Source organism: Lissotriton vulgaris, chromosome 12, assembly GCF_964263255.1.
Source record: "Lissotriton vulgaris chromosome 12, aLisVul1.2, whole genome shotgun sequence".
Classification (NCBI taxonomy): Eukaryota; Metazoa; Chordata; class Amphibia; order Caudata; family Salamandridae; genus Lissotriton; species Lissotriton vulgaris.
In genome coordinates this window covers 714,047,092-714,071,011 of record NC_141700.1, presented here as the reverse complement: position 1 = coordinate 714,071,011, position 23,920 = coordinate 714,047,092, and the positions used below count along the sequence as shown (strand labels likewise).

At 47.3% G+C, this 23,920-nt stretch overlaps 1 protein-coding gene across 3 annotated transcripts in view; it reads left to right on the top strand.

Annotated features, from left to right (window-relative positions):
- Positions 1–319: 319 nt before the first annotated feature.
- LOC147678093 (hydroperoxide isomerase ALOXE3-like) overlaps positions 320–23,920 on the top strand; it is a 227,913-nt gene continuing 204,312 nt past the window's right edge. For all 3 annotated transcript variants that reach the window (XM_086946569.1, XM_086946568.1, XM_086946567.1), the window contains exon 1: positions 320–507. In XM_086946569.1, the coding sequence (XP_086802695.1) occupies positions 361–507 (147 nt within the window). In that variant the 5' untranslated portion in view covers positions 320–360. The remainder of the gene's footprint in view (positions 508–23,920) is intronic.

The window sequence follows — 23,920 nt, the reverse complement described above, 5'->3', positions numbered from 1 at the left end:
ACCGATCTGCTGCTTTGAGGGGCTCTGGTTCTGGAAGAAACTCATGCAGGGTGTTTCTTATATATTCAGGCCAAGTGATCCGACTGCATTGTTTGCTGATGGTGTACAAAATTGAATAAAGAGATTTTAAATGTGAAAAGTCTGTCATATTTTCATTTTTGTTGCACGACTTACATGCAACAGCTCTGCCTGTTAACTTATTGCCGCGCCCACATCTCATCTACCTGTAAGATTTTTACCCGGCCTCCTTGGGAGGATAAAGAGCCGGGTGTGTATAAAGACGTCAGCGCAGTTGCATTGTTTACAAAGACAAGGAATTCAGCCCCTCTCACCCAGTACCGAAGAGCTTCCCTCGAGGACATGGCTGCCTACAAAATACAGGTGGAAACCGGCCCGGCCCTCCTTGCCAAGACCCTGGACTGCATCTCCATCACCCTGGTGGGGTCCCGGGCCGAGGGTGAAAAGCGCCTTCTCGATAACTTTGGCCCTGATTTTATTCCAGGCGCTGTAAGTAGAGGCGCAGACGGACAGGTTTGGGCGCGTGTGCAGGGGAGGGTGGGGAAGGTGTGCGATTTTTTTGTTTATTGCTGTAATTTTCTTTAATTAGGAGTCTTGTGCTGATGCGGATCGCTGGGGTTGGGAGCTGGAAATGATCGCCGTCACAGCGACCCCTGCAGCTTTGTGTAAATGTGAGGGTCTTTGTCGTAGTGCACTCGAAGTCCCCGCAGCTAGAGCTGTCCCCCGTCTCCTCTTGAAGGTCCTCAGCAAGAGAAATATAGGTGCAAAATGTTCAGAATCGGATTGAACTTGATACTCGGTTTCAGCTCATTCAAGCCCTGCTGTGGAGTGGATTTAAGAGAGCTGAAGCAGGACAGGGGAGGAAACGCAGAGGGAGGCAGGTTAGTAAGGTGAGGCTGTGAGACCGGTGGGGAAGAGGTGCATTAAAAGACAGGTGAGGTCAAGATAAAGAAATGGGGGTAGGTACATGGAGATGTAGGGAGAGTCAAAGGATGCCGAGGTGGATTATGGTGAGAGACCCGACACAGAAAACAGAGGTAAAACCAGGATGTTTAAGTGTGGTTGTAGTGAGAGACTTAGGGGTCTATTTATGAGGAAAGCAACCACCTTGCTGCGCTGTGACAGGGGAATGGCAGGAATGAACCAGCCTCAGAATAGGTGGGAGATCCTTTTCCTACCTGAGACCACTCTATTGAAGTAAACTCCCACTAGAGCTTCGTCACGCACACAGCCTGGATATCTTCAAGAGGAAACTAAAAACCTGGCTCTTTAACTCCTTCCATGCTCATGACGCGCTGAGCGCGTCATGAGCCACGGCGCTCCGGTGCTTATGACGAGCTCAGCTCATCATGGCCCGTGGAACGCTCAGGCGCCGGGAGAATTCCCCCGCTGTGCTGAACGTTCCACGGAGCCAATGCACCTGTGACGAGCTGAGCTCGTCATGAGGAAAGGAGCACTGTACCTCGTGACGAGCTGAGCTCGTCATGAGCATGCGGGTGCGGTGTGCGCCCCCCTCCCCCCCAGCACAGCGGGGGAATAACGCCCGCAGCGAAGGGGTTAACAACTAATCCAGTTGCCTGGTTGATCTCCCACTGCCTAGCACAAGGACACTCTGCTGAGTTGCTGCGCGCTATACAAAACAGTATAACATAACAACAAACATTTACACCAATACAGTGCATTCCTGTCCTTTCCCTTGCCCTGGCGCCCTTTTGGCAGCATAGCACAAATGCAGGCGCCATTTCATCATAGGGCAAGGGTGCCTGCATTGAATACAGGCTTATTTTTGTTCAGAAAGGGACACCATCCTGCACAAAAAAATATCCTGGGAAGGATATTCCTTGTTCTATGTGTGCTGCAGAATGAAGCATACATAGACAGAGGAAGAGACAAGATGGAATAGAGTTATTTCTCTTCATCACGCCTCACCTTGGAAGCTGTAAGATTTTTTTGCATCCCCAGGTTTACACATTTTTTTAAATCTCGAAATGCGTTAAAATACATCAGAGTTGCACAACATCCATGGAATGCCTTCCCATTGCAGAGTAACACAACACAGTGATTTGCAGTACTTTGCGCAAGTCAAGATTTTAAGAGCCACTCAGAGCCACACAAAGTGGCTTTGCGTGGCTTTAAAAATCTGTCTTAGGGTTTGCGCCGCTCTTGCACCACAGTGTGTGGTGCAAGAGCTATGCAAATGGCCTCACAAATAGTCCCTTTAGTCTGTGAGGGGGTAGCTATGGAGGTGAGGAAGCGGAGAAAGGTGTGGATTTACTGATTGGTGAGGTAGAGAGCAATGACATTCAACAAAGGGAGGTAGAGAGAATGAAGTAGAAAAAGGCAATGTAAAGGTAGGCAAGAAAGACAGAAATAGGTAAGAGTAAATTAAAAGGAAGGAGCTAGATAAGCAGAGAAAGAAGGGGGAACAAGAGAAGTGAGGTGCTGAGTTAGGACGGTGGTGAGGCAGAATATCAAGACAAAAATATCAAATGACAGTAATATTGAGTAAAAATATAGTGGAATGGAAATACTGAGTGGTAGAATATCGTTGTCAAGATTATCAAATGTAAGGTATGTCCTATTGATTTTGATTATTTATGTATTTAGTTATATATTTTATATGTATATGATGTTTATTTTTTAAATATTGTTTATGTTTTAATGTATTTGTGAACATTGTAGTAGTTATTAAATATTACTTTTAAAAGTTATATATATATATTTTTTACCATAGGGGGTTGAGGGTTTATAGGGGTATTGGGTGGGAAGTAATTTAATGTTATTAAATAGTTTGTTTATTGTAAAATAGTATTTATTTAAATAATTAATAATTAATTGTGTTAATTAGGAAATACGTTTTTTAAATACTTAATTAATATTAATTATTTCATTGACGATTAATTATGTCAACAGTGTTAATAATATTTTTTAAATTACCTTTTATATATGGGGTGTGGATGTTATTGTGGTAGAGGTTGGGAAGTAATTTAATGTAATAATTACATTTTAAATAATTGTTAATTAATGTTAATTATTTTATTAATACTTAATTATGTTAATAATGTTAGTTAATTATTTTTTATGAGTCGGTAATGGGGTTTATGGGAGTACAAAATTAACTATTTAATTGATAATTGCGTTATGTGTGTAAGTTTTTTATTTTAGGTGTGTAGTGTGGGGTTTACAGGGGTATAGAGTGGCAATTAAATCAATTTTAAGTTATAAATATTTTTGTTAAATGAATAATGGTTTTTGTATATTTAATTGTGTATTTAATTTATTATTATATCGTAGGAGTATGGTGTATATTTTTTGGGCGTATGTTGTGGAGAGTTAAATATATTTAATTCCATATTTTATATTTTTTACTTAAATATGCAATTGTTTTGCACAATGAAGGCATATGCTAGGTGTATGTGCTTGCAAAAAGTAAAGTACATGGACAGTGAAGTGTTGAGCAGCATGCATGGTTTGTGTATGCTGGCAGTGTGTGTGTTTGCAAATAGCACACATACAGGAAGGTTATAATACAAAGCAGAGTGCACAATGATTGTGTGTTGCATGTTTGTGTGACTGGAGTGACACAACACTTGGAGGTGGGAGTACTGAACAATATGTGTGCTGTGTATGTACAAAGTGAAAGTGTGCCTGCAATGGTACATTACATGGAGAACTCTGTGTTCCATTTTGGAAAAGCCCAGTGAGGTATGAGGGAGCAAAGGAACGCTCCAGACACATGTGTATTGCTGCATCCCTGTGAGCTGCGTGGGACACACTGGAAGAGGGGTGAGATTCCCCTTGTATACTTTAAAAGGGTGATCATGGATTCAAGTGATAGATTACAAAGAAAGGAGATAGGGCTGATAAGGAACGCATAATCCTGAGCTCTCACCCCTACTCTGTAACATTTTTATGCACATACCATTGTGGCAGACATCTTGGAGTGAACTCAAGTCACTCCCATTGCCTGTGTTGTGGGACTATCAGCTTCAAATTCCCTTCTGCTGTAATAGACAGCGTTTCAAGGGGGAGAAGAGAGGGACGGTAGTGCTCTTGACACTACTAAAAGGAAGTCCTCGTCATTGTGCTTAATCCCCCTCAAGAGGGAGATCCTGTGAAGATCACAGAATAAGTGTCACAAGGGATAGACATGCCTCAAATAAGTTACATTACTTACAAAATGTTCTTGCTGTCAGAACAAAGAGAACATTCTGGTTTATTGCAAAACGTCTGGGTAGGGACCACTTAGAAAAAACAGATTATTCTTGATAAAAATATCTGGCAGCCTCATATGAAAAATCTGAGCAATTGGGTTGGTGGTTGAGTGGGGTGTTAACCCTGTTCAAACCCCAGCCACAGTCCCTCTCTGGATCCAACACAAGAAATCCCAAATTAACCTGTGCTTAACCCTCTGGTAGCTTGGCACAAAAGCAATCAGGATTACCTTAGAGGCAATATGTAAAGTATTCATGCAGTACTTTAAACACTTATCAAGTGAAAACACAGCTCAACTGATGGCACACCAAGGCCATAACTGGAGGGGGCCCTCTTGGGGATCAGGAACTCACTCCAGCACAAGCCAACAGGGCTTAGGCAGGTCCAGGCAGTAGGTCATTGGGTAGTTGCAAAGAGGCCTCACGAGTTGGGACAGTCAGCTGACCCTTTAAGTCACTTAAGCCTGGGATGAAAGTGGCATATGCTTCTCAGCAAGGAGGCAGCCGAGTAGCAGGGCAGTATGGTAGCAGTTCTTCTGGCAACAGGGCAGCACAGCTGTCCTTTTGTAGTAGCCACAGGTCCAGAGGTGTATTGAACAGTGGGTCTGAGAGTTCTCTTGTCATTCCTGGCACCTGCTTTGAAGTAGGAGAAGCTTCTACAGAATTACTTTTGAAGTCCTTAAAGTTTCCTCTCTCCCCTGCCATGGCCCCAAGGTCACTACATGAACAATGCAGTGGTGACAAGCCCTCTGTGTGAAGGCGGCGCACAGCCTATTCAGTTGCTGTGGTCCAGCTCCACACCCCATCCTGCCAGTTAATGGCCCATCCAATCACACCTATTCCCTCTAATGTGCGGTAGCCTAGGAGGAAAAAACATAGCTCTGCTTTCTGCTATTCTCAGTCATGTGGCCAAGGAACAGGCTGCAGTCACCAAATAGGGCAGCAAAATACCAACTTTCTAATAGTGGCCTTTTCAAAATTGACACCAAAAATACTTACCTGTTCCAAGTCAAAAGTTGGCATCTATTAACTGTAACAAGGCAACCTAATGTTCTCCCTAGTGATATGTAGACCTCACAGTAGTGAAAAAGGAATTTTGGAATTGTTCACTACCATGACATGTAAAAGGTAAAAGTAAATGTCCAACCTTATAAACAAACAAAAGGGGCAAGTTAGAAGTGTATTAAAAAGAGTGGTTGACCCTGGCAAGAAGTCAGTTTGAAATTACAGTAAAACTGCACACACAGGGGCGTGGCCAAGAGGGTGATGGCATAGAAACTTGTCTGTGGAGCTCTGCAGGAAGAGGCCATAAAGCTATTAACAGAGGGCTACCCAGGGCGATTGCTTGCCTGCTGAGAGCCCCTGAGGGAGCGAGCTTGAAGGGGTACTCGCTGGTGAGAGCAAAGACTGTGGTGAGATTAGAGAATACATGAAGCCTTAGCACTCAGGCAGAGGAGAGTAGCAGAGGCTAGAATGGGCTTGTCAGATGGAAGTCAGCAAGCATCTCTTAGGTTTACTCTACCCTAGTCTAAGGAACACTTGCTATTATAATTTGACAAACTCTAGTTGCAACATTTTGTTGCAAATTTGCAAATACCTTATCTATAGTCTAAGCCGTCCAGCTCAGATTGATGTGTCTGGCATTTCCAGATGCTTCTAAGGACATACTATGTGACTAAGCTTCCTTCAGTCTTGCATTACTGCCACCTACCCTGAGTCCTCAAACATTGGAAGCTGCACAGTGTGCCAAGCATTAGGATAGAAACAACAAGAATCTTGAAAATACAAAGTGCATCGAAGCATGATGCATAAAGCCAGCCTCTATGTTGATTTGTCCTTTGGCGCACTCTAGAGTAGTCTGCACATTTGAGTGACTTGAGACAAAAGTAGATTCCTACATGCTGGCTTTTGAATGATTACCTTTAGTGGGTAGACACCTGAGGGGAGAACTTCAAAGCATCTGAAAAGTGCAGATGGAATTTAGAGAAAATTGAGCAATCTTAAAAACCCTACGTGTGAAGTACCAAACTGTTACGCTATTCATATTGGGTCAGTCAGTTTCTTTCATGAATACCTGGTTTACTGTTAGCAGCTTGGCATATGCATCAACGATTCATCAGAGGAATGCATATCATGCATGTACAACAATGTCAAAATAACATCACAGTTGACAAATAACAAACTATCCAAACCAACTTAGTTTAAAAGCTAGCCTAATTATTAAAATGACAAAAAACAAAAAAACAATATGTTGTTCAATCTGTATTGGCCAGTGGGGTGAAAGTCATCAGCATGAAGGCACTCTGAGGCCATTTGGTGATTAAATACAGATGAATACAAGCCATTAGTTCATCCTTTTCAAAATTTGAGGGGGATCAAGACCCAGTCACCAGTGGTCGATGGAGCAAGATAGGGAGGGGCCTTTTGTGGTTCCAAGTAAAGAGATTCACCTTTTTAGGTCAAGCATTTGAGATCTATTGTATATACTTTATTAGAACATTGGGATGTCGGAAGCCCCATTGAAAATTTTGGAGTGCACCGGGCTTATAATGGCTGGTATAAGCCCGGAGCTCCAACATTCCAATGCTTCTTTGTTCACAGCTCTGGCTGTGAACAAAGGCTTCAGGGAGCCTGAGGGGATTCCAATCCCCTCGAGCTCTCTGAAGGCTTTGTTTTATTTGTTAGAACATTCTGCCCTCTAGTGGCAGAATGTTCTAATAGCCTTATAGCTCTTCGTGGCAGGGCTATAGGACTATTAAAGTTCTGCTGCCTTGTTAACCCCTTCGGGGCTAATGACGAGCTGGGCTCGTCATGGCGCTTACCTGCCGTGCGCTGATGACATGGCCAGCTCGTCATCAGCCCCACCCTCGGGGGAAGCGCTGGCGCTCCCTCCGAGGGTCTCCGATCTTTGTTGTTTTGCTTGGGGCGGCAGCGGAAGACCTTCCGCTGCCGCCCCGCCCCCCCCCCCCTGATAATCCCTGATGACGTCAGCGCACACAGCGCGCGCTGACATCATCAGGGATTCCCAGCGCTCGGGAAGCTATTTGCTTCCTGCGCATCTGGGGAAAAGGTAAGTTTTTAGTGTCTGGCGGGGGTTTGGCAGCGAAGAGGCATCAGGGGAGAGGAAAGAGTTTTTCCTCTCCCCTGATGTCTCTTTGCAGGGCATTTCTGCCTCACGATCGCGCACAGCGTCGCAATTGTGCGGCGGAAATGCCCCCACTAGCACCAGGGATGTAATTTTAGATTATAGGAAGCGACCCCTTGGGCAAGGGTCGCATCCAGGCGGGCTGTGATAATGTTTTCGTTTTTCTGCCCCCCCCTGGGGGCAAATCGGCCCGTTTTTTCGGCCGTTTTGCCCCCGGGGGGGGAGGGGGGGGGCAGAAATTCCCCACTAGCACCAGGGTTGTTTTTTGGAGCCAAGATGGCGGCCATATTATTTGTTTACGTTTTTCTGTCCCCCCTGGGGGCAAGTCGGCCCGTTTTTTTTTGCCGTTTTGCTCCCAGGGGGGACAGAAAATGCCCACTAGCACCAGGGATTTTGTTTTTAGCTTTTAGGAAGCGACCCCTTGGGCAAGGGTTGGCGGTGTGTGTGGAGTGGTACTTGGCTGTCAGTGTGCGCTGAGTGGTGTTTGGCTGGCGGTGTGCGTGGAGGGGTACTTGGCTATCTATGCGTGGAGTGGTGCTTGGCTGGCGGTGTGTGTGGAGTGGCGCTTGGCTTTCAGTGTGCTTGGAGTGGTGTTTGGCTGGCGGTGTGTGTGGAGTGGCGCTTGGCTGGATGGTGTGCGTGCAGTGGTACTTGGCTGTCTGTGCACGGAGTGCTGCTTTGCTGGCGGTGTGTGTGGAGTGGTGCTTGGCTGGATGGTGTGCGTGGAGTGGTACTTGGTTGTCTGTGCACGGAGTGGTGTTTGGCTGGTGGTGTGTGTGGAGTGGTGTTTGGGTGGCGGTGTGTGTGGAGTGGTACTTGGCTGGATGTGTGCGTGGAGCGGTGCTTGGCTGGCGGTGAGTGGCGCTTGGCTTGCGGTGTGCGTGGAGTGGTGCTTGGCTGGCGGTGTGTGTGGAGTGGTACTTGGCTGTCAGTGTGCGCTGAGTGGTGTTTGGCTGGCGGTGTGCGTGGAGGGGTACTTGGCTATCTATGCATGGAGTGGTGCTTGGCTGGCGGTGTGTGTGGAGTGGCGCTTGGCTGGTGGTGTGTGTGGAGTGGTACTTGGCTGTCTGTGCATGGAGTGGTGCTTGGCTGGCGGTGTGTGTGGAGTGGCGCTTGGCTGGCGGTGTGTGTGGAATGGCGCTTGGCTGGTGGTGTGTGTGGAGTGCTACTTTGCTGTCTGTGCACGGAGTGGTGCTTGGCTGGCGGTGTGTGTGGAGTGGCGCTTGGCTGGTGGTGTGTGTGGAGTGGCGCTTGGCTGGTGGTGTGCGTGGAGTGCTACTTTGCTGTCTGTGCACGGAGTGCTGCTTGGCTGGTGGTGTGTGTGGAGTGGCGCTTGGCTGGTGGTGTGCGTGGAGTGGTACTTGGTTGTCTGTGCACGGAATGGTGTTTGGCTGGCGGTGTGTGGGGAGTGGTACTTGGCTGGCGGTGTGTGGGGAGTGGTACTTGGCTGGTGGTGTGCGTGGAGTGCTACTTTGCTGTCTGCACGGAGTGCTGCTTGGCTGGCGGTGTGTGTGGAGTGGCGCTTGGCTGGCGGTGTGCATGGAGTGGTACTTGGTTGTCTGTGCACGGAGTGGTGTTTGGCTGGTGGTGTGTGTGGAGTGGTTTTTGTCTGGCGGTGTGTGGGGAGTGGTACTTGGCTGGATGGTGTGCGTGGAGCGGTGCTTGGCTGGCGGTGAGTGGTGTTTGGCTGGCGGTGTGCGTGGAGGGGTACTTGGCTATCTATGCACGGAGTGGTGCTTGGTTGGCGGTGTGTGTGGAGTGGCGCTTGGCTGGTGGTGTGTGTGGAGTGGTACTTGGCTGTCTGTGCACGGAGTGGTGCTTGGCTGGTGGTGTGCGTGGAGTGGTACTTGGCTGTCGGTGTGCGCTGAGTGGTGTTTGGCTAGTGTTGTGTGTGGAGTGGTGCTTGGCTGGTGGTGTGTGTGCAGTGGTGTTTGGCTGGTGTTGTGTGTGGAGTGGTGTTTGGCTGGTGGTGTGTGTGGAGTGGCGCTTGGCTGGATGGTGTGCGTGGAGTGGTACTTGGCTGTCTGTGCAGGGAGTGCTGCTTGGCTGGCGGTGTGTGTGTAGTTTCCAAAGATGCCCGCCGAGCCCCGGGCCAAAAACTCAGGTGCCCCCCCCCCAAAAATCAAGGTCGATTTGCAATTGGGTATTGTAAATTCACCACCGTACGATTTGAACCGTTTCCTGTTGCAGCCACTATGCCTACCCACGCAAGTGAGGTACCATTTTTATCGGGAGACCTGGGGGAGCGCTGGGTCGGAGGAAATTTGTGTGAGCCCAGTGACGCCACGCTTTCCCTCACAAAAAAAGTGTGAAAAAACTGTTTTTTTCAGCAAAAATTTAGGTTTGCAAGGGATTCTGGGTAAAGGAACATTAGAGGATCCACGCAAGCCATACCTCCTTGGAAGCCCCCGGGTGTCTACTTTTCAGAAATGTGTGGGTTTGGTAGGTTTCCCTAGATGGCCGTCTAGTACGGGGCTCAAAACCCAGGTAACCCCTCTTGCAAAAGCTGGTGGTATTGAATGTCAAATGTCCAAACGTCCAAAACCGCCAGCACCCTTTCCGGCCACTGGGGAAATGCCCGGTGCCCTCTACGGCCAGTTCAGCCCTGGCCTCAACTACGATCAAGTGTCTTTTCACATCCAGACGTGAAAGGCAGTGCATGCTGGGTTTGCAAGAAGGGCCTCCCTGTCGGCATCTGGTCTTGTGTTGTTCAGCTATCTAAGTGTATAAGGAAGGGCGGTCTCCGGGGTTGAGGGTGCAAAAGGGTCAGGTGCTTTCTGCTGGGCTGTGCTTGGTGTGCATCTTAAAACATGGTCACAAACCAGAGTCTAACTTTATGGACCTCGGCAGCTGTTAAAGCAACTTGTGATTTACTGCTAACTAAGCAGCTCACAAGACCTCAGCCCGACCTTTGACCTTAGCCCACCTCCTGACTTCATTCAAACTCTGTCCTCAGTTCAGCCTTTTATTTATCTCTTGCCCATCACCATTGCTAGGGATTTACAAATACATAATTGCTGGAGAAGGCCAATTCATAACATTTATGCCGATGTTCAACAATGTGAAAAAATCTGCATACATATCTGTGTAACAAAGGTACCGTTTCATTTTCTGTATGAGGAAAGTGGCTTTTCCAGTGGCAACATCATGTCTGCTACACACTCAGTAAATATATATGATTTGATTTTCATTCCCTCCTTGGAATGAGACATCAGACACATGCATCAACCATTTTTGCGAGTGCAAACGGTGCGATTCGCAAAAATCGGCAGTTTTTCACCCGCAAAAAGGGCTTCTGCGATGCATCAACCTGTCAGTCTCTCGCAATTTAAGATATCGCAAATTATTGAGATGTCTTAAATTGCGAATCACAGATTGCGATTCCTTAAATGCAATGCATGATGGAATAAAAAATTGCGATTTTGCTAATAGTGGGCGCAAATTACCATCAAGTACAAATTGATGGTAATTTGCGCCCCCTATTAGCCTTTTTCAAAGTTGTAGGTTACACACACACATGCTCTTGGGGCATGTGTATGTGCAACATGTGTGCACAGATAATTTTCAGAGGTGCAACAGGGTGTCTTTTTGACACCCTTGCACCCTTGAAATTGCATGCGCAATTTGAGAGTACCTATTGGTACTCGGAAATTGTGCATGCAATCTCCCATTCATTCCTATAGGAATGAATAGGAAGGAATTTCTTAATTGCTACTCACAATTTGCGAATCGCAATTAAGGAATGTTTGGGAATCGCTAATTTTATAGTGATTCCTACATGCATAGGCTTTTGCAATTCCTTAATTGCCATTCCTCAATAATAACAATTAAGGAATCGCAAAGCCTACATTGATGCATGTACCTGTATATTCTCCCATAATATTGTCTGCAATATCAGGTATGTGTTTAAAAAGCTTTGCACTTGAAAACTTAAACACGTTGCTTCTGAGGTAAAGTGCAAAAAAACATGAAACAATCCTTACAGTTTTTTAGAGTTTGATAGCTTGTTGCACCCCATACATTTATTTATTACTTCAGAGAGCAAAGGGTAGGAAAGCAGTGTTCAATCCGATCTATGTGCGTTTAGGAGCCGTTTACCTCAATCCATTGCTTGACAGGCACATTGCACCCCAGCCTTGCATGAGAGTGAGTGTGATTCAATGAAGTCTTCATTCTAAATTCAGTGAAACAGTTTCCAAAGACAGTTGTTCTGTGTAGCCTTCATGGGGACAGCAGTGATAATTTCAAGGTAAAATAGCGGTCATTCTTGATAAACCAGGACTTTATCATGAATGTTTTAACACTTGTAAATGTATGTAAATGTATAGGCATTTATATAGCGCACTACTTACCCGGAGGGTCCCAAGGCGCTTCGACCGCTGCGAAACCCTTCCTGGCTTCCCTAAGAGATGGTCCCTTAATGGGTATCTCCAGGGTGAGACCAGGCATCCCCGGCGGTCTGGTGGGGCCGTTAGTGAAGATGAGGCAAGCTAATGCCCAGAGTTGCCGAGTGTGATCGCTGATCAGAGTGGGCACCGAGGCGGGAGAATTATCGAGTCCGCTGACCCTGGTCCCGAAACCTGCCGCGCCGGGAATCGAACCCTGGTCCCGGGCCGTCCTTTGCTCTCGGGTCTGCCGCCTCTAACCAGTGAGCCACACTACTTCAACCATACCACACTTAAGAACCATACATCATAGTGCCAACTATACAACATTGTTAAGTGTATGTTTTTAAAAAAAGTTATCATAGATCATATCGCCGGCTAATGCGTGATGCAACATAAAATCTTTCATGCTCACAAAGAGGATTGTTTTGTTCCTTAAAAATAAATATACTCAACACGTTTGACATTAACACCATGATATTATGCAAAAACAGCTTTATTGCAGTTCATTTTCTTTCTTTCCAACCATCTATTATCTCTTAGTCCTCGTCCAAGTCATTACTTTTGAGCTGAAACCATCTCTTACAAAAAAAGTGCTATGAAGAGCCTGTGCTGGCTACTGCATAACGCAATTTTGAATAATATTGAGCCATGCAGAACAGCAGATGTGGTGTTAAACAACATGGCTCATAGGCATTCACATTTACAAGGTCAAGACGTATTGACTTTGCCAATGCTTTAAAACCAGCTGCATTAATTTTAGCAGCTTGTACATATGTGTAGTCAACCTCTCGTTGCTGCCTCTCTTATGAGTGTTCACATAATCGCACAGCATACCATGCCACATAATTACATTGCACAACTCCACTCCTCACCACACTATTCCACTCCACACAATTCCACAAACAACAATTCCTTGAACCTGCTTGCAGGCAGGTCGCCCCCACACGTCACTCATCACTCGTCACCAGCTGATCCTTTGCCCCTGCTGCAGCCTCCTGGTCCCTGGGCTTCCCTCGCCCTGCGCGCCAGTTTCTTTCACCCCACCGCCCCCGTCACAGAGTTCCCGCCGCTGCCGCTTTGTGGCCCCGCCCCCCAGCACACCCATTGGCCTCCCCGCTCCCGCATCCCAGCTGCTCCTCCCTCCCAGGCCCCCTGAAATGCCAGCTGAGTGACGGCAGTGGGAGCGACCTTTGACCCTGCTTGCAGGCAGGTCGCCCCCACACCGCACCGGCTGATCCTGTGCCCCTGCTGCCGCCTCCTGGTCCCTGGGCTTCCCTCGCCCTGCGTGCCAGTTTGTTTTTCCCCCCACCCTCACCTCCCCCACCCCCCAGTACACCCATTGGCATCCCTGCTCCCGCCTCCCAGCTGCTTCTCCCTCCCAAGCCTCCTCGTATGCAGGCTGAGAAGCGGCCGCGCAGCAGATGCTGCAACGGGCGCGCCGCTGGCGCGCCGGAGTCCGAGACTGGGCGGTGCCCAGCACTAGAACCCCTGGACCCCGCACCCGCCATGACGCCAGACTCCGATACGATGCCAACACCCTCATGCTCTCGACACTGGCCGAGACCACTGCTGCTTCCGGGTGCCCGGAAACGCACCACGGGCCCTTCTCCTGCCACACCTGCAACTTCACCTGCGATAGAACAACCAAACCTCCAAGGACCGGTCCCAACCACCTCCGCTCCATACTCCTCAACACCCGCTCTGCACGCAAACACGCCGTCAAGCTCTGGGACCTACACGACACCTCCGCCCCAGACGTGGCCTTCCTGACCGAGACCTGGTGGAACGACTCCTCGGCACCTGACATCGCTATAGCCATCCCGGACAGCTACAAGATCTCCCGCAGAGACCGCACCAACGGAATTGAAGGAGGAATAGCCATCGTCCACAAGTCCACCCTCCTGGTCCACACCCTCGCAGAGACTCCCTCAACTCCGCCGAACACCTTCACTTCCGGATCCAAACAGACCCCAACACCACCCTCAGAGGAACACTCATCTACAGACCTCCCGGACCCCGGGCACTCTTCAGCGACTCCATCGCCGACCTCGCCAGAACCCACGCACTCTCCTTCATGGACAACATCCTCCTCGGGGACCTGAACTTCCATCTCAAGAACAACAACGACGTCAACTCCGCCACCCTGATCGACAACCTCGACAACCTCAGCCTCCGACAACTCGTCACCGAACCCACCCATGCCGCCGGCCACACGCTCGACCCCGTCTTATCCACAAGCACCCACAAAGCCTTCAACCACACCACCGAACTCCACTGGACCGACCACCGCTGCATCCACTTCACCTTCAAGAAACCAACCATGCACCACCGTACCCAACTGCTGCCTCACCGCTGCTGGAGCAAAGTCACCAAAGACCAGCTGACCTCCACCCTCACCTAGAACCCACCCACCGACACAGAGGCCGCTGCCCGTAACTTCAGACAGTGGATTGACGACTGCGCCAACACTCTGGCCCCGCTCAAGACACCCTCCATCAACCACCCCAGCAAGAAAGCCGCCTGGTTCACCAAAGAACTCCAGACCTCCAAACGTACATGCCGGAAGCTGGATAAGAAATGGCTCTACAACGACACACCAGACAGCCACGCAGCCCATAAGGACGCCATCCGCAGACATCACCTCCTCAACAGAACAGCCAAGAGATCTTCCTTCAAACCCTGCATGGACAACAGTGCACACGACAGCAAAGAGCTTTTCAACATTGTGAAGGAACTCTCCAACCCCAGCGCCAATACCAACGACATCCCGCCCTCACAAAATTTGTGCGACTCACTGGCCAGCTTTTTCCATCGCAAGATCGCTGACATCCACGACAGCTTCAACACCTCGTCCACCCCGACCGCAACAGACCCCACCACGAACGCCACATGCACCAACCAGCTGGCCTCCTGGTCCTACGTCAACGACGAGGAAACCCGCAAGGTCATGAACTCCATCCACTCAGTATCCCCGACAGACCCGTGCCCACACCACGTCTTCAACAAAGATGACGCAACCATCACACGCCAACTACGGAAGGGTATCAATGTCTCCTTCAACACAGTGACTTTCCTGGAAAGCTGGAAGCACGCCGAAATCAACGCCCTCCTCAAGAAGCCCAAGGCGGACCCCAAAGACCTCAAGAACTTCCGGCCCATCTCCCTGCTCCCCTTCCCGGCGAAAGTCATCGAGAAAATCGCCAACATGCAGCTGACCCGCCACCTCGAGGACAACAACATCCTAGACCCATCCCAGTCCAGATTCAGACGAAACCACAGCACCGAGAAAGCCCTCATCGCAGCCACAGACGACATCAGGCGCCAACTAGACAACGGCGAAACTTCATCCCTCATCCTCCTGGACCTGTCAGCCGCCTTCGACACGCTCTGCCACCGCACACTAATAACACGCCTCCAAGAAGCCAGAATCCAGAAGAAGGCCCTGGACTGGACCACGTCCTTCCTCTCCGGCTGAACCCAAAGAGTCCGCCTCCCACCCTTCTGCTCCAAAGCCACTGACATCATCTGTGGCGTACCCCAGGGCTCATCCCTCAGCCCGACCCTGTTCAACGTCTACATGGTCCCCCTCGCACAAGTGGCCTGCAAGCACAACTTGAACATCATCTCCTATGCCAACGACACCCAGCTCATCCTCTCCCTCACCAAGGACCCACATACAAGCAAAATCAACCTCCACGAGGGAATGAAGGCCATCGCCAAGTGGATGAGGAGTAGCCGCCTGAAGCTGAACTCGGACAAAATGGAAGTCCTCATCCTCGGCCCCACCCCCTCCGCCTAGGATGACTCCTGGTAGCCGACCACACTGGGAACAGCTCCGACACCCACGGACCACGCACACAACCTAGGATTCATACTCGACTCCTCCCTCTCCATGTCGAAGCCGGGCAACGCCATCTCCTGCTCCTGCTACAACACCCTCTGCATGCTTCGCAGGATCTACAAGTGAATCCCGACTGAAACCAGAAGAACGGTCACCCAAGCCCTCGTCAGCAGCATGCTGGACTACGGCAATGCACTCTACGCAGGAATCCCGGCCAAACACCTGCGACGACTACAACGCATCCAAAATGCCTCCGCCCGACTGATCCTCAACGTCCCCCGCCGCAGCCACATAACCTCCCACCTAAGAGACCTGCACTGGCTCCCCGTCAACAAGAGGCTCACCTTCAAACACCTCACCCACGCACAAAAAGCACTCCACAACCCCAGACCAGCCTACCTGAACAACAGACTCAACTTCTACACCCCCGACCGCCAGCTCTGCTCCGCCAGCCTCGCCTTCGCTGCCGTCCCGCGCATCCAACGAACAACCTCTGGCAGCAGATCCTTCTCCTTCCTTGCCGCCAAGACCTGGAACACCCTCCCCACCCATCTGCGGCAGACCAAAGACCTTCTCACCTTCAGAAAGCTCCTCAAGACCTGGCTCTTCGAGCAGTAGCAGCACCCACTCCCCTCTGCGCCTTGAGACCCTCACGGGCAGGTAGTGCGCTTTACAAGTTCATTGATTGATTGATTGATTGATTGAATCCAACCCACATAATTCCACTCCAATCCATAATATATGGGTGAAAGATATTGTCATTTACAACGCTAAAACCTCTAACTCTCGCAAAAGCAAGACCTATTGGCTTTGCAGATGCTTGTTTTTATTTACAAACCTTTCTCGATATTGAAAATCTTTAGTGGGATGAAACTTATATCTGTACCTGAGCATGGCACCACAATCTTGGTGTCTCTTTTTTCACAGAGCTGCAGAAACTTGAAACAATTTTACTAAATAGCTCCTAGAAATACAAAAATGGAAAGTATAGACACATTAGTCATATCCGTTTTTTTGGAATGATGGGTACTTTATTCCCATTCTTAAGAGGCAAATGAAAAAAAGTACGAAAATTATTACTGATTTGTATGTATATGTGAACAGTGCAAACCTGATGCAGATGAGCGCAGAACCTGATATGAGTGTAAAATATTGGCTGTTAGTTGAAGGGGATGAATACACACCTCAAGTAATAACCACAGTCCTTGTTGGGAAAATGCTTAATCACTAAATTAGTACCTGAGGTCTCATAGCTGGAGCGTCTTTCAGACCAGGGTGTTCCCTGGCCTCGACAGTACTTTGTTCAATTAGGGGGTTGGGTACTCCCCCAGCTAGACTGCTCACTTATCCATAGTTGTTACTACAGTACAAGCATAGGTTTATTCAGAAAAGAATGTCAAAATTTGGGAGTGCATTATTCTACACTTACAGTGTGCAATCACTAAATTAACGAGAGCTCAATCCTTTGGTAGCTATGGCATGGAGCAGAAAGGCTTAATTTAGAGAAAATGTGTAAAGTAAGTGTACAGTACTCAAACAGTAATAAGCCAAAAACACAAGAAGAATCCCAAAACAATTTAGAAAAATTGGGTACATTTAATTAATCAAAAAGATAGAAATCAAATAAGGGCAACCAAAGCTTTTACTTTTTAGCGGTTAAGGTTCAACATAGCACCAAAAAGGGAATTGCTTTCATTTGGTTGCACTTGACTGAGCAACACTGTGGTTGCTTTACCCAAGTTCTGAAGGGAGCTATTCTCGTACAGGGATTGGTGACGGCCTGACTGGGAGATCAAAGAAGGGTTCTGCCCAGGTCTAAGCTAACATTTGCCTGAGACAGGATAGGCTTCTTTCATGTTAATCAAGGTCCAGGGTACAGGCCAGGTCGTCAAACTGCCAGAAGAACAGAACAGGTCTCCATAGCCAAGGCCTTTATCTTAGCTCTGGAAGCAAGTTCACACTTCATCAAAGGGGCTATTCGGCCCATCGAATGGGCTTTCTAGAGACCTTAAGCAGGTGTACAAGCAACTTCCTAAAAGTATGTGTGCTTCTCAATGAAATAACTAACCTTGCTACATTGAAAATATTTAGGGATATCTTTTACTGTAAGGACATGTTTAACATTCAACTTTTACATGTACTGCTTTAAAATCCCATGCACCCCTGTCTTTATGAGCTGTATGACCTACTTAGGGGTGACTTGGTAATTAAAAGGAGGGGATGTGCCTTTCAAAGGGTTCTTTTGACAGGCCAGCTTTGTAGTTTAAACCTATACATTGGAGCTACACCACACAGACTTGCAGCCATGTTTTAACTTTCACTGCATTAGGTTGCACAATGGGTGCTGCAGCCTACTGGTGACATCTAACGTACATGCCCTGGGTACACTGTAGGCAACATTTATTAGGGAATTAAAGGCAAGTTAAATATGCCTATTAGGGGAAGCCAATTTCAGCATGTTGGAAGGAGCAGCAAAAACACTTTACCACTGGTTAGCTGCTAGGCCACATCTCCTCCCATTCATTCAAAAGTCTGACTCTGCAGGGACATTTCCTAGGTGCACAAATGTGTGTAAGTTGTCAGAAAGCTCTTCATAACTCCCAGCCAGAGCCATACGTCTAGTTGCAACTGGATCTCTAGTTCTCTTCAAGGTAGATGTAGCTGTTAGTATCCAGGTCCTCCTTCATTCTCCTTCTTCAGGAGCAATTTAATTTTGCAAGTATGCTCTGCTGGAGAGGACACAGGGTATTTATGTCCTTGTAGGATGGCCTTGAAATTATTCCAATAGCAGTGATTTATAATAAAGTTGGGGTCAAGGCTATCCTGTCCTTTGAGGCACATGGGAATATACAGAAGTTAATCTTCTCCTTTTAGGTCGAGGCCTACCAGACAGTGCAGCTGTCTTGTTTGCTAAAGACATCTTGGAGAAATTCAGAATGTTGACCTAGGGATGCATGCCACCTTTTCCTTACCATTGGCTTTGTAGTTTGTAACTCACATTTTCTTGCTTTTTATTTGCAGGCATTATTTGCTTTAGGCTGTCAAGTTCGAATGTGTCCCTCCTGGTGCCGAAACCTTGTTTACTGCATTCTTCCACAAACTAGCTTTCTGTAAACAGGTCTTTAAGCTATGTTCTTTTCTAAACACATTTGTTGTGCATTCAAAGGCAGAGGTCAAATGTCAGACTCTCTATTCTATGGTGCTTGGTGCTTATTTCTCTTTCTCTGATTTCAAAGTGAGAGAATGTATGTGACAATCCTGCTGCTTATCCATGTAAGAGGTGTGGGTGTATGGATTTTTTTATAGCATACAACAAAAAAGGTACTGTGCTGATCATTCTTAATAAATCAGAATTAGTACAAATGAAGCACATTTTTTGTAATTCTGAAGTGTGGTGGAAACAAATATTTGAACACATTCAAAGCACATCAAAATACTAGATGATGACATTTGCACACATGATTGTGTGGAGTAAAACCATATTTCGATGCAAATGTATTGGTCATTTCAATTGAAATTGTGTTGTCTGTAATTGAACTGTGCTGTCACATCATGCATACTCCATTCTACTCCACTCCACTTTATACCCTTGCACTCTATACAATGCCACTCAATTCTATGACACTCTGTTCCACTATACGACATGCCACTCCCCTACCCTCCACTCTAAGACACTCTGTGCCATGCCACTCGATCACAAGCCATTCCAATCTATACCACTCACTAAACAACCAAACACACCACTCCAAGCCCCTCCTTCCAACACCACTTACTTCATTCCACTCCAGTCTACCCCACTCTACTCCAATCTATTCCACTCCACTGCAATGTAACCCAATTTACCCCACCTTACTCCACTTTGCTGCAATGAACACCTCTCCAGTCCAATCTTTCCCATCCCAATTTACACACCCCACCCAATCTATCCCACACCACTCCAATCTACCCCACTTCAATCTACCCAACACTAACCCAATCTACTCCACTCTACCCCATTCCACTATGATCCAATCTACTCTCAATTTACCCACCATCCCCCAATCTACTCCGCACCACTCCAAACTACCTCACTATAACTGAATCTGCCCATTTCCACTCCAATCTACCAACTCCACTCAATCTGACCAAATCAACCTACCCCACTCTAATTTACCCCAATCCACCCCAGTCCAACCCACTACACTCTAATTTATCCAACACCACCCCCAAACTACCCCACTCCAATCTACCCACTACATTCCAATTTACTCCACTCCAAACTCCACTACAATCTATCTAATTCCACTTCACTTCAATCTATCCCACTCCTCCCTATCTATGCCCACTCTACAATATTCTACTCCATCCAGTCTACCACAATCCTCCCTACTCAACCCGCTCCACTCAATCCAATCCACCCTATCTATCCCACTCCACTCTACCCTACTTCACTCTGCCACACATCAATCCACTCTAAAAAAATCCACCCCACTTCACTCCAATCTGACCCACTCCAATCTACTCTACCCAATCCAATCTACCTCTAACTGCTCCACTCCAATGTATTCCACTAGAATCTATCAGGAAACAACCTTTGCAACGCAACTTTTACAACACACTACCATTTCAATGAAACTTTACAACGCAACATCCATTACAACACATGCCATTACAACGCAACCATTACAACGCATGACACTACAACGCATACCACTACAACGCATGTCATTACAACGCAGTCATTACAACACATACCATTACAACACATACCATTACAACGCATAGTACCCTTACACTATCCAACACTTACCCTACTGTTGCACCCCCTGGAGTTAGAATAGTAATTTTTACCCCTACACTATCCAATACTTACCATACATGCAATGTAATGGTATGCGTTGTAATGGTATCCGGTGTAAAGGTAGTATGCGTTGTAATGGAATGCGTTGTAAAAGTAGTTTTTAAAAATTTGTTGTAATGGCATGCATTGTAATAGAATGTGTTGTAATGGATGTTGCGTTGTAAAACATGTTTTTAATGGTATGCGTTGTAAAAGTATGCGTTGTAACGTCATACAACTGAATTTATCCCACTTTACCACACATCATGCCAAACTACCACACTCCACTCCAATCTATTCTACACCAATCTATCCCACTCTCGCACACATCATGCCAAACTACCCCACAACACTCCAATCTACCCCACTCCAAACTACTCCACTCCAATCATCTATTTTCAAACTAACCCACTCTGATCTACTCTACTCCAATCTACCCCACTCCATTCAATAAGCCCCAGTCAACTCTGTCCACCTCAAATCTACCCCAATCTACCACACTGCACTCAAATCCACTCAAATATACTCTACCCCAATCTATTGTAATCCCCTTTCAGTGTACCCCAATCTATCCAATTCTGTTCCAATCAAATCTACCTTACTCTAATCCACCCAATCTATCCCACTCTACTTCACTCAATCTACAACACTCTAATCCATGTAATCTACCACACTCCACTCCAATCTATTCTACTCCACTGCAATGTAACCAAATTAATCCCATCCCACTCCCGTTTGCTTCAATGTACACCCCTCCAGTCCAATATACTAAACTCCAATTTACCCACTCCACCCCAATCTATCCCACTCTAATCTACCACACCTCAATCTACCCACTCCAACCCAATCTACTTCACTCTATTCTACCCAATTCTACTATGATTCAATCTACCCCACTCCAATCTACCTCCCAATGTATCCACCACACCCCAATCTACCTCGACCCACTCTAATCTACCTCACACTAACCAAATCTACTTCACTCCACTCCAATCAACTCCACTCCAATTCACCTGACTCCACTCAATCTGACCTACACAACCCATCCCCCTCTAATTTACCCCAATCCACACCAGTCCAACCCACTCCACTCCAATCTATCCATCTCCACTCCAAACTATCCCACTCCAATCTACCCACTCCATTCCAATCTACTCCACTCCAAACAACACTACAATCTATTCAAATCCTCTCCACTAAAATCCAACCCACTCCACTCTAATCTACCCCACTACACCCTAATCTACACCATTGCACTCCACTCCACCACAATCTACCCCACTCCAATCTACCACAACCTACCCCATTCCACCCTATATACCCCCCTCTACCACAATCTACCCAACTCCAGGCTACCACAATCCTACACACTCCACTCAATCCAACCCAACCTATTTACCTCCCTCCACTCTACTCCACTTCACTCTGCCACACAGCAATCCACTCTACCCAAATCCACCCCAATTCACTCCAATATAACCCACTCCACTCCACTCCAATCTACCCCACTCCAAACTTCTCCATTCGAAATAATCTCTTTTAAATTTAACCCAATCTACCCTACTCCTCTCAACTGCCACAATCAATCTTATTCCACTCAAATCTACCCCATTCTACCCCATTGTACCACACTGCACCAAAATCTACTCTACCCCAATCTATTCCAATCCCCACTCCAGTGTACCCCATCCATCAAATTCCGCTCCAACATACCCAAGTCCACTTTACTGTACCTCACTCCAGTCAAATCAACCCACTCTAATCTGCCCAATCTACCCCACTCTAGTCCACCCAATTGACCCCACTCTAATCCACCCAATCTACCCCACTCTACTCCAATTTATTACACTCCACTTCAATGAACCCCAATGTATCCCACCCCACTCCAATTTGCTACAATGTACACCCCTCAGGTCCAATCTTCCCACCCCAATTTACCTAACCCAATCTACCCCATACGCCTCCAATCTATCCCACTTCAATCTATCCCACTTTAACCCAATCTACTCCACTCTACCCCATTCCACTATGATGCAATCTACCCAACTCCAATCTATCCCAATGTACCCACCCCACCCCAATCTACCTCAAACCACTCCAATTGACCGCTCTCTAACTGAATCTATCCCACTCCATTCCAATCTACTCCACTCCAACCTTCCAGATTCTACTCAATCTGACCCAATCAACCCACCCAACTCTAATCTATCCCAGTCACCCCATTCCAACCTATTCCACTCCAATCTACCTAACTCCTCTCCAAACTACCCCACTCCAATCGACCCAATCCAGTCCAATATACTTCACGCCAAACTACACTACAGTCTATTCAACTCCTCTCCACTGAATTCTACCCCACTCCACTCTAATCTACTCCACTCCAATCCAACCCACTCCACCACAACCTACCTCACTCCAATCTATGACAACCTACCCCATTCTACCCTATCTACCCCCACTCTACCACAATCTATCCACTTCAGTCTATCACAATCCACCCTATTTATCCCACTCCACTCTACCCCACTTTCCCTTAGTCACACTGCATACCACTCAACCTAAAGCCATCCCACCTTATTCCACTCTATTGAACCCACTCCACCCCACTCCAATCTACTCAACTCCAATACAATTCACCCCTAACTACCTTACTCCGATCTATCCTAATCTACCACAGTTCATGCCAAACTACCCCACTCCACTCCAATCTACCCAACTTCAAGCTACTCAATTCCAATCATCTCTTTTCAATCTAAACCACTCCAATCCACTCCTCTCCAATTTACCTAACTCCACTCAATCTGCCTAATCAACCCCATCCCACTCAAATCTACCACACCCCACCCCAATATATCACACTGCACTCAAATCTAACCCACTCTACTCCAATCTACTCCACCCTAATCTTTTCCAACCCCCCACTCCAGTGTACCCCAAACCATCAAATTATGTTCCAATCTACTTGACTACATTCCATTGTACAACACTCCATTCAAATCTACCCTACTCTAATCCATCCAATCTACCCCACTATAGTTCACTCAATCTACCCTCTCTAATCCACCCAGTCAACCCCACACCACCCTAATCTACCCCACTCCACTCCAATCTATCCCACCCACTATTCCCCAATCTACATCACTCCACTCCAATCTCAACTGCACTTTAATCTATCCAAAGTTACCCCACTCCACACTACGCCAACATACCCCACATAAATCTACCCACTCCAGTCCACCTAATCTACCCCACTCCACTTCACTGTATACTAACACATGACACTCAACTCTACCCCACTCAAGTCTAATCTAGCCCAATCAACACCTCTGCAATTTACCTTACCTCACTCCAAACTGCACTACTCCAGTCTACTCCAATCTACTCCATTCTAACCTAAACCACCTGAACCCAATCTAGCCCACACCACTATGTCCAAGTCCACTCTTATCTACCCCAGTCCAAACTAGCCCACTTCTATCTATCTCACTCCAATAC